We start from the raw sequence: 12,280 nt of genomic DNA, 5'->3' as shown, positions 1-12,280 counted from the left end.
AAAAGAAAAAGGGGATTCTGGTTTCTTTTTACTTTGGGTCTGAGGGATTCTAGCTACTACTGTATAAAACGGAGAAGAAAACATATATATAAAATGGGTGTGTTCTTGCACTACTTCATTATATAAATTTATGTACTTTGCACGATGTGCCAATCGAGCAAGAGGAGAGGAGTGTATCAAATAATTTGTGTAGTTGAAGCCGGGAAAGAGACGGATGATTCATAGCACACATGGACAGAACATCAATTGACCTACTCAGCTGTTTTTTGAACTTTTGATAGTTTCATGATGGCGGATGGCCTCTCTGTTTAGCCTTCGCTAACCATGCTTCATGATGGAGCTGTAACTTCTTTGTGTTTTAGAGATGAGAGTAGGAAGCTTCATGTCCACCACCGGTCTCCCATTTCCAATAAAGATTTTTCCATTAAGTTTGCTATTTTTCAAAGTTAGAAATAAAATGTCTCCGTAAACACGTAATAGACAATTAAGATATAAGTAAATAAGGTAATACACATAGTCACAACTCACGAGATAAGATTTACGAGAAAAATGTGAATTCTATCCAAACGGTCCACAAAAAGTTTATGGAATCTCTTGGTATTGTTCAAAAACCAACATATAGCATTAGAACAACGTGAATTCTATTTATTTCTATAACGCTTCATTCTAGAACCGTCCTAATTTTACCTATAAATATACTACTTCGTGTGTGCGCAAATATGTACTTGGTGATTATGTCATTGATTTCACAGAGAATTGTAAGAGAAATGCAAGCATCTAATGGTCAAGAGGAAGAGGAAGAGAAAGAGGAGGAGGAAGCAGAATATGGTTTTACAAGATTGAAAAGCCCGAGGGGCAAATTCTCAAATCGAATCAATGATTTACCAAATGTATACAATATGCGTAACACATCTATATTCTCGGATCTTTATATATTTCTTAATTCCATCATAATTTTTTTAGAATTCTCTAATTCATGGATTGTTATATTTTTTTGAAGATTTGTTTAATCACAATTCCAGTCAATTCATTTGGGGAAATGGTGGGAAATGTATATTTTTGGGAAAATTCTTACATTTCTTCTCAAAAGGATCAATTACAAAGCTGTAAAGATCCCCAAGGTGGAAAGAGGATTTTAAATCACTTAATGTAGGCAAACAAATCATGGGAGATATCCCAGAAGTGGAAGTTGGAGATAACTTTCAGTACATATATATATATAGTTAAATGAGATCAGTCACATGTAAAGTTAGATTTACATTTATCTTATTGGAACTCATATTTTCTCTGTTGTAATTTGATTTTTCTAATTTAGTGTAAATAAAAAAAACAATTTATTTTTTACTTGTGAAAACCTAATATTGCTGGATTGGACTGTGGAACACTCGGAAGTTGCAAGGCAAACTGTATGTCAGGTTTAGCTAGAAAAAAAAAAAGCCAAACTAGCTCATCGCCTTGCACTTGCACTTGCAGCATGGCAGACATGCAGTAACAGAGAATCTCTGCAGAGAAACAAAGAGGGAGAGAAAACGTGAAGAGTTGAAAGAAACGGAAGCATGGACCCCTGACCAGAAATGTGAGCAGAGGACAGAAAACGTGAGCAGCTGAAAGGAAATGTGAACAAGTTCACTGAAGCTGGAAAAGAACGTGAAGAGTGGAGCCTATAAGTATCATCCCTCCTTTGCTTTCTATCTCACACCTCCCTGATTACCATCTCTACTACTAGAGAATTGAGACTGATAAGCTTTGGTTTCATTCATAGAATGACCAAAGTTTCTGAGCCAGGCCAAAATGAAGAAGAGGAAGAAGAAGATGCAAAGCCTGGAGGGTGTCAGGTTCTAAATCAATCGAATCAATGATTTACCAAATTGGTCCAAGGTATATCGTCATATGTCAGTTTCAGTTTACTCATCCCATGTTTGTTTCTGTGTAATGCTTTCGATTATGTCGACTGAAAAATATTGATGTGTTCCTCAGGTCTGCTGATAGATGTGCTCCCAGACAGCATAGTTAGACCCCAATTAAGTTCACTGGCTGCATTGAATGAAATTGTAAGTCCATTTCTTTGATTTGTATAAATCACCCATGTCACTGATGTCGAACATGCTTAGACATATACATACTGTACTCTGGTGCTTCTAGTTCATTAGTTCATTTATCTAAGAACTATTTCCTTCACTTTCTAATATATCTACCTTTTTCGTGATGCAGGCCGGTGAATATTTGGGGTCACTAGCTAAGCTTGGGAGGAGATTGAAGGGACTGAAGGCAGCAGATGAGTCTATAGGGCGGGGGTTAATTGGTTTTAAACCTCTCATTGAGTTTCTGAGATCCATTGATTGGAAAAGAAACAATCAATAGAGGTTTTGATCACCCCCATCAGATAAATCTGTCCAGAGCTTCCAAGTATTCTGCAATCTATATCACCAGCGACACTTGGACCATGATCCCAAATCCAGTCCTAGAGCCTTCCAAAGTGGACATGCTCAGAAAATTACAGGACCTGGATTTGTAGACGCTCCATACTGTTGAACTGATCATGTTTGATCAGAGACAGAAGCAGATGGAGTTTCTTTCTCCAGTAATTTTTTTTTCTGTTTGTGTAAACCTTATGCCTAGTTAAACCAAATTCAATGTCGATGTTTGCTAGCTATTATTTAGAAAACAGACGCATGAAATTTCAAAGTAGGTCGCATGAAATGGGTGAAAACGCTTGTCCAAAGTTGAATAAACTAAATTCTTGCTTCTTCAAACTATGGACAAGCGTTTCACTGATTTCAAGCGATTTCACAGAAAATTCATGCATCCGTTTTCAAATAAATAGCTAGCAAACATCGACATTGAAGTTGGTTGAACTACAGATAAGAAGAAGAAGAAGAAGAAGCAATGCTTCTAAACAATGTACTTGAAACAGAGCAATGAAATCAGAGTTCATAACTTCATATATTTTGAAGGCAAATCAGGTTGCAATGAATCTTAGCTAGGAGCATCATGTACAAATAATATCAGTAAATTGATATGATACGATTTGATATGTGATTCTCCTACTCATATGTGATTGGAAAATAACTGTTAATTGCAGAACTGAACAAGTGCTTCATGCCTTCATGAATCCCAGAGTCCAGTATATTCATAATTTGCTTGTTCTATCCTCTGAATTCTCTTTGTAGTATTTGCACGTATGTGGATTACGAGTATTTTACTCATTTGGACTGTGTGAACACACTAACCAATTTTACAGAGAGAGAATGAAAGATACAAGTTCATTAACTTAGTTGTAGATGAGGAATTGCAGTGAACAAACGCTGAGTGAACAAAATTGTGTAAGGGCCGGCTGCACGCCTGCACATAGCGTATTGAGTTTGTAGGAATCAGTGACCATGCTGACCTTAGTTTTTAAAGAACAGCAGATTAAACACCCCATCAAAATGGTATTGTATGCAATGTACACAAATCTTATCAAAGCATTTTTGATGTTGAAAATTCATCAGCCCTTTCCTGCTTTCCAAATTCTTCAACAAAGTCGGATCATATGTTATGTGAGTGAATAATTTTCAAACTGAACTTTACAGAGCTGACAATAAAAACAACACAAATGACTTACAAAAGGAAATGCCTGCTTGATTTGATTGATTCAAACTAAACTTTCAATCGAAGTATGCATTGAAATTGAATTGCACCAGAATCAGTTTTTCAGGTGGTGCAGTTTCATGGTATTTAAATCTATTTACAAACAATGGTGTGTCCCAATAAATCACAACAGCCTAGTCCTCTTTTCAAATGCTGGTTTTCACATGCTGGTGACCATCTGGATTGGGTTTTGGGCGCTATCCTTGGTTGGGTAAGAAGCCTCCATTGCAATACCACACTTGCCAGTATATGTGCTCTTCACATTCCGCTCGATCTTGAAATATCCACCCTCACCCCAGTTGGTTCCCCATGAGTTCCTCACCAACCAGTAGTCCACACCATTCTCTTTGCCATATCCAACAGCAACCACACCATGATCCAGAGCTGATCCACATTCACCGGTAAACACACCCTACAAAATACCAACCAATACAGAATAAATACCGCCATCTATAGCCTTAGTACTTGTTCAATGACACGAATCAGAGAGTTTGTGCACAATGCCAATGTCTTGGGGTGATGAGTTCAATGTGGTTTAGTACTAACTAGTGAAGGAGAGGAGATTACTTACCGAATCGTAGAGCTGAAGAGCAATGCCACCAGCTTCAATGGCAACACTTACTGGCTGATGTGCCACAGCTTTCTTCAAAGCCCCCTCATTGAAAGCCGGAACATCTTCGTACCCATCGATGGTAACAATCTTGTTGTTCACCTGTAATCATTAACTCAATCATGTCAACAAACTACTCTGCAAAACAGCAATGCATATTCAGTATTACAAATCAATGTACTAACCAAAGAAGCGTCGCATTGTTGGTTGACTGCTCTGTAAGGGTAGTCTGATTCAGTGTCCATGCCACCGTTTTTGATGATGAACTCAAAAGCATAGTCCATAAGACCTCCGTTGCAGCCAGCGTTGTATTTCCTGTCACAGTCAACAAGCTCTTGCTCTGAGAGAGACACTAGCTTTCCCGTGGCTATCTTGTTAATGCCTTCCACTGCAGCCACAGTTGAAAACGCCCAGCAACTTCCTGTAACACAAGAAACATGTGAACCAGTTAGTTGAGACACTTCAGAGTACTGAGTTGGGTTGGGTTACACGAGAGCCCATGTCATATTTTACAGTTACATGTATAAAAGTTGACTTTGGGTTGTCCTGGTGTTAATGATGAAATCATCAAGATCAGATAGCTATACAATTATTATTCTGAAAAAAAAAACGAACATTCTAGTTTACCTTTTTTTTTTTGACCAATTATTCTAGTTTAACTTGAGCAGTAGGAAAAGCCAAAAGGAAACCACAACTTTCAACCGAAAGTCCAAACTACTTTTATTTCTGGGCTGAAAGTCCAAAAAGAAAAGCATCTCTAGCCTTATCTAACAGTCTATTACTCCATTTAACTTTTCTTTTCCATGAAGCAATCCAACAAATCAAGCAAAGGAAGCTTCCCCCATTCAGGATATATTACCTAATTTTCAGGGTAGTACACATGGAGAAGATAAGGATACACAACTCATGAGTCCTAGACTCCTAGTACATAATTATGTGCAACAAATCTGTCTTAAATTTGGACCCAAGGAATTAACAAGAAAATTCATCATAAGAATACCGATGTTAAGAAACATGTTTTTCAGCTAAAAAAGAATCGAAATTTAACATCAAAATCAAAACTTAACATCAAGTGTTGTTAAGGTAATATACTCAATCTTGTGAGGGTAGTTTAGAGTTTACCAAACCAATCATTCAAGAAAAATATCTACCGTGGCCCGTGGACCAACTCTGAACGAAACAGATCTCCTTGATCCACTTAACCTAAAATATTTACTTTACTGAAACAACAAAAGAAAGAGAGTTTAAAGTAAAAAAATATCTCACCGCAGCTGCCTTGGTTTTTGATCGGATTAACAGCCCCCAACGCTCTCCAGTCGACAGATTCCGGCAACTTGTCGTCGGGGCGGACAACGTACCGGAGGCTAGGGTTCTTGGCCTTCATGACCCTTCTCTTGGGGTCGGGGCGGGTGCCGAGAAACTTAGCACGGTACTCCTGGTTGGTCAAGTCGGCGAAGGCGTTCATGGCAACCTTGTAGGACCTGTTCTCAGCGTTGTGTTGGTCGACGAAGTTCAAGTTGTCCTTGAAGATCTGGAACCTGGTCTCCTCCTCGCCGATGCCGTTGTAGACCTTCTGGTGTTTGACGAGCCAGTGCTGGTAGAGTTCACGGACCTCGGCCTCGGTGCGGAGGGTGGAAGCGTGGGAGAGGGTGAAGGAGAGGAAGAGGAGGGTGAAGAGAGTCATGGTGGTCGTCGACGACATGGTTGAAGAGAATGAGGAAGAGAGGTTGGTTAGTTGTGTTCGGGTTCGTTTTTTCTCCGAGGAGATGGTGTGTGTAAAGTGGAAGACGTATTGGGTTTATAAAGGAAAAGGGGGTGATTTTAATATTGCAGAAATATATATTTTTTTAAAAAAAATTGGAGAATTGAGAAAAAGAAATTTCCAAGTGGTCATCAATGATCCAGGAGATAAGGAGAAATTGTAAGAATAGACTTGCCCAATAAAGGAAGGATTGGGAATTCTACATTCAATAAAATCGTCGATAGCTATTGTGTACAAGTATGATCTAGCTTTTTTCTTTTTGATGGGAGGGCTAGTGCGGCCACCCAAGTATGATCTAGCTATGAAAACATAGTGCAGTGATTTAAATCATATTTATTTTAGGACTTTAGTGTGTTCTGAATGTAAATTGTGCTTACAACATTTTGAAATGTTATATGAACATAAAATAGATTCGTTAATTGTAAGATACTTTCATGCTCGGTTCTAGTCCCTGTAACTTAGTTCCTAAGTTTGGAGTCTATTGAGAACATAATTAAGCTTAGACTTATTTTCTGGCAATCTTGTAACCAAATCAAACAACCTTTGACTTATTACCGCTAATCAATTATCAATGTTAAGCAACACGAAGCTACACATCCGTTTACGTGTAATTTTAGTTCAATCTTTAATCATGCCTGACGGAGTGAATGTGAAATTTATGTTTCTGTTACTTGTCAAAGTCATGAAAGTAGCTGATCAACGTTCTTTTGTTCATGTACATCGGTACATATATGTAAAATGTTTACTGATCACTACTAGAGTAACATATGAAACCAACACCAGAAAAAGGCAAACACTACAAAAAAAACATATGTATATGCCACAAATACAAAAGTCACAAAAGTATGGATTTGTGGCTTTTAGTGGTTAGGCAATTATGAAAAAATCTCACATTTGCATTCAAATATGGCAATTATAATAATCAAATTGACACATTTGCATGAAATTTGTAGCATTTTTTTATAATGACCACTAAGGTAAAAGGCACACATTTGTCCAATTTTTTAGTAGTGAGAAAATAATAGTGACACCGGCCATTTGATCGGAGTAGCCGCCCCTAGTTTTGATGGGCAGAATTGGTAGTTATATTGGGACCTGCGAGACAACATAATTGTCACTTGATCGAAAATTATGAACAGAGTCCCGCCGATTCGATCAGGGCAACTAGCACAGTTGCATTATGCTTGCGTTTTTTCATAAGGTAAGGCTTTGATCATGGGAGCAAAAACTGCGACACGGCATGTGAGTTCCAGAGATCGAGACTGGTTGGTGAAGAAAAATACAAGAGCCAACCGGAATCGTCTAGGGTTTTGGCAGAGGGTTAATTACTAGAGCTCTGCAAGAGTATGGGGGAGAAAGCTAGAGAAACCCCAAGTTGCAAGCATCAATATCAGGGCTTGGGACTTGGAACTTGCCCAAGTTGAGGGAAGATCTTTGTCCTGCACCAAATGACTCCCTGCCACGTTCGGAGAGTTCACTGGTTTATTTTGCGGCGAGGTACCAGTCAAATAATCTGGAACTGTGTGCGTGCGGGAGGGGGTTAAAGGAAGAAGATAAAGGCTGCACCGCTGCAATTGCATTACATACACCACGAGTCTGTGATTTTTTATTTATTTATATCTTTATGAAATCATCTTCTTCTTGTTTCTTCAGAAAGAGGAAGGCAAATGAGACTGGAAAAGTAGGTATGTTCGTTCGTCCAATTTTATTATGAATTGAAGTAACGAACAATGCATGGGGAAACAGTAATGGCTCATACAAGCAGAAAAAATTGACCTCGAAATAATGTGACTGGAAATCTAGGTAGGTTCAAATACCCAATTGCACCACGAGTCTATGATGAAATCATATTTTGTTTTATCTTTATGAAAATCATCGTCTTCATGTTTACGTTAAAAGAAGGCGAGGCAATGAGACTGGGAATAGAGCTATATTCATTCTCCGGTTTTTACCATAGGATGGAAGTACCATATGATTGAAGTGATGAAGAAAGCATGGGCAAATTTTATCCTCGTATAAGCACACAAATTTGACCTAAGAATTCAGTTACATTGGAATGCAGGTGGATACAAACAGCCATTGCATTGAGACTACATAATTGAATACGTACATGGGTGAGAAAAATGGACTCTATAATGACATATAATTGAATGGAAAAGGAAAAATGGATTCCAAATTTGCATAATCAATGAAACTCTTTGTCACAATTTCAAATTGTAAATTAATCAAAGCAAATCATAGCATGCACTTTGAATGAAGGTCACCCGAATACTTATCAAGTACTTAACTTGTGACTTGTGCATATCATACATTCATACATTAGAAAAAAAATGTACTAGTTGAGTCGAGTAAATCATGTACAGAGATCTTGTACCATCCAAACTTTATTTTAAGATATTTGAGAAAACTAAATTTGAATTAGCTATGATCGTTAATTCACATTGTCTAAAAAAACTATAGCATAATTCACTGTAATTTAGATTTTACATCCAAAAATGTCCCCTAGAGAAAGAATTCTCCTAGGTAATTATTGTAATTCACTTAATATATACCTTATTCAACAAATTTTAGATGGCAAGTGTTTCATCAGTTTATTAGGATGATAAATACATTCCCATTTGGTTGCGAGTATTGTTCCTACATGTAATAGGATGTATAGTTTCTATGGGTCCGTTTCTATGATCTCTAAATGGTACGTGTTGGAGATGTCTACACCATCAGGACTTGTAAAATTGGATCATTATCTATAGTTTTACTGGATTTTAATGAAATTGACATAGTTACTAAAAAAACATGTCATGAACAAATTAATTAAACATTTTAACAACGCAATTAATCATTTCATTTTTAGTGGTGCATTATATCAAGCCTTATATCAATCAAAATTTACCTAAAATAAACATGAAAAACAGCCGAAATATGAATAAAGAAACTTAGTGGAGAAGATAATGAGATGATCATTCATAGTGAATCGCACATGGAAGCAATCCAGAGAAAAAGGAAGCATGTAGAGGAAAGAAAAGCAATGGAGGCTGCTGCTACTTTGCCCAGAAGCTAGCCACACGCTTTTCTTTTATCTCCTATCGCATAATATCCCAATTGGCCAAAAAAAAAAACGAATATAGAGGACTCCTGATGGGTCACTTTCGTATCCTTGTGTTTGGTTTTTGGTTTCCCTCAAGAGTTGGAATTGTGGCTATATTATCCAACTAACAGTCGTCTCTGCTATCTATCTAACTTGTTGCCACTCCATAACCAATCAACACCCATCTCCATACCCAATGCCTAACTCACGCAATCCCTTCCATCATCTTCTTCAGTCTTCTATGAAATCTTTCCTTTGAGGCAAACTGTAGCAAACCCATGAAGCCCCGTGACCTTTCATTAATGTTTGGCCGGATAAAAGCACTCCCAAAATCTTGAACTGCTCCATTTTTGTATGTATTCACTGATTTGCACACAGAAACTGCCCAAGTTCCCACACTGATTTCTCTTCAGTGAAATGCGATGATAAGGCTTGATTGGATAAGAGCCAATTAGAGAGTAATTTGTGTTAATTGTACTTTTGTTAGATTATTTATAGAACACTTCAGTGTAAGAATAAATCATACAATATACAACAAACATCAGTCTATTCTCTTGGCATCAGAGCCTTTTTTTTTTCATCCCCTGTTATTTCTGGGTTTATGTTTTGGCAACCTGCAGCAGTGACCTCACTTGCGGATCACCTCTTCTCCACACAAAAAACTCGCACCCGGCCAAGTCCAGCCCCGGTAGCCGCCTTGTCTCCACTCGAGCTCGAGGCTCTGCTCAAGCCGCCTGCCACCTCCCTCCTCCTGCTGCCCAAGTCGCCTGCCTGCCTGCCTCTGTCACACCGATATCCCGAACGGCCCCGCTCGGCGAGCTCTCTCCGAAGCTGCTCCCGCTCGACTGCCGTTGCAATCCGACGGATGAGAAGCTGCTCCCGATCTGATTTGCCGATCATAAGCGTGTAGTTCCTCAGGGCATCTCCCGGTTCCGTGTCCTTTTTTTGTGTTCATCAATGCACGTTTGCCACCGGTGCAAGTGCACCAGAGGCAGTGCAATTGCACCAGAAGCAGTGCAAGTGCACCAACAGTGCAAGGGCACTCGAGGCTGGTTCCTTTCAACTTTTTTTGTTTCCGCTGCATAACTACTGATTTGTTGATTATTTTACAATGGGTTCTAGAAATGACGAAGAAAGTTCTCAGATTACTGACATTCAGAAGTTTGAAGTATCTGTCAAGAATTCTGAAAGTAGTTCTTTTGGGGGAGCCAAGCTCAATGAGACCAATTTTCGTAAATGGCAGAGAATTATGGAAGCTCATCTTCAAGGGATGCACAAGATGGGGCATGTAACCGGAGTAACTAAGGCTCCTAGTATAGATGATATTTTTGCCTACACTAAGTGGGACGACGATGATGGTCTTGTAATGTCAGTCCTGTGGAAAGCAATGAATAAAGAGATAGTTGATATGGTGGAGACATGTGACACTGCGCAGGCAATATGGAAGACACTAGAAGGCTTATATACTAATTACTCTGATTTCATACGGGTTCATGAGTTAATGTGCACAGCTTTGGCAATGCAACATAATGGGCAACCAGTGGCGCAATATTTCACCAAACCCAAAAATATTTAGGCTGAGATTGATGTGAAACGTCCTTGCATGATCAAAAATCAGGAGGATATTGTTTGGTACCAACAAAAGAAGGAGCTTGAACGAGTTCACCATTTCCTGAAAGGTCTTGATGCAAAGCATAACAGTGTGAAAGGAAAATTGCTCTAAAATCTCGAACCCACTAGCCTAATCACAGCTTTCACATATATCCGTAAGGATGAGTCCCAGCAGGAGATTCTTCATCAAGCACGAGTTGAAGTTTCCAGTCTTACTGTTCATGCTATATCTCAAGCACCCATTCAGTAGGCAACTTCAGCTCCATTTCATCAACAAGGACCACCACCAGGCTTCGGGAATCAGCCTCGCCCTCCTTGCTCTTATTGTCATGATACTAACCATGCTCGTGTAACTTGTTGGAAGTTGTATCCACATCTTAGGCCTAAGATGCCTAATTATCGTTCCAAGGCGAAAGCAGCTATTCAATTCATCCAGTAACTAGATATTTATGGTGCAGTTGGATATGATCATCATACAGCAGGAGGAGCAACACCTACCACATCCATAGTTGGTCGTGGTAAAATTGGTATGGCTTTAAATATTTCTAACTTTGTTGGTTTTGATACATGGATTCTTGATTCTGGTGCGTATGATCATATGACTTATGACAAATCTTATTTTACCATATTGTCTCCTCCACCATTACCCTATGTCACTAATGCTAATGGTGAGGCCTTCCTTGTGTTTGGGAAATGGTCAGTTTGTATTACTCCCACAATAGAGCTTCACAATGTGTTATATGTACCTGTTTTATCTCATCATTTGATATATGTCTCACAATTGAACACGGACGCTAAGTGTTATGTGACATTTTTTCTTATGTATGTGATCTTTCAGGATCTTCTCACCGAAGAGTTAATTGGTCGGAGATATCTAAGAGGTAGGTTGTTTCATCTGGATTAGACATATGCGGGGGAGAAACCGGGGACACAGTCTCAGACCATTTTAATCTCCACTTCTGACAAGCTAAGTGAAGTTTGGTTATGACATCGTCGCTTAGGGCATCCATCTTTTAATGTTATGAAAAAAATCTATGCATACTTTGTTTATTAGTGTGGATGAGTCTTTTTTACGTTGTGAGACATGTGTTTTGGGCAAGAGTCATCGATCTACTTATTCCCCTAGTACTTCTAAAAAAGTATTTTTCCTTTTGAATTAATTCATTCTGATGTTTGGGGATCTTCTAAAGAGTATACTGTGTCAGGAATGCGATATTATGTGTCATTTATTGATGATTGCACACATCTTTCATGGATTATTCTCCTTAAAACTAAAGATGAGGTTTTTTCGGCTTTTCAAGCTTTCTATACCATTGTCCAAACACAATATAATGCCACAATTAGAGTTCTTCGTTCTGGTATTGGGGGAAATATGTGAATCGTGTCTTTCAGGAGTTCTTTAACACACACATAATTGTTCATCAAACAACGTGACCTTACACACCTGAGCAAAATGGCGTTTCTGAAAGGAAAAATCGTCATTTACTTGATATGGCTCGGTGTATCATTTTTAGTGCCCATATGCCTAAGTACCTTTGGGGTGATGTTGTCATAAATTCCGCCCACCTTATTAATCGTCTTC

At 38.6% G+C, this 12,280-nt stretch overlaps 1 protein-coding gene across 1 annotated transcript; it reads right to left on the bottom strand.

Moving 5' to 3' along the window:
* Window positions 1–3,600: 3,600 nt before the first annotated feature.
* Window positions 3,601–6,003, bottom strand: LOC126784353 (cysteine proteinase COT44). The gene is made up of 4 exons (XM_050509818.1): window positions 5,507–6,003; window positions 4,426–4,661; window positions 4,202–4,342; window positions 3,601–4,042 (listed from the first exon to the last, which is right to left on the bottom strand). The coding sequence occupies exons 1-4, from the start codon at window positions 5,940–5,942 to the stop codon at window positions 3,791–3,793; spliced, it is 1,065 nt and encodes a 354-aa protein (XP_050365775.1). The 5' UTR covers window positions 5,943–6,003; the 3' UTR covers window positions 3,601–3,790.
* Window positions 6,004–12,280: the final 6,277 nt, after the last annotated feature.

The sequence above is a fragment of the Argentina anserina genome, chromosome 1 (assembly GCF_933775445.1).
Source record: "Argentina anserina chromosome 1, drPotAnse1.1, whole genome shotgun sequence".
NCBI classification, from domain to species: Eukaryota; Viridiplantae; Streptophyta; class Magnoliopsida; order Rosales; family Rosaceae; genus Argentina; species Argentina anserina.
This window is presented reverse-complemented; position numbering and strand designations above follow the sequence as displayed.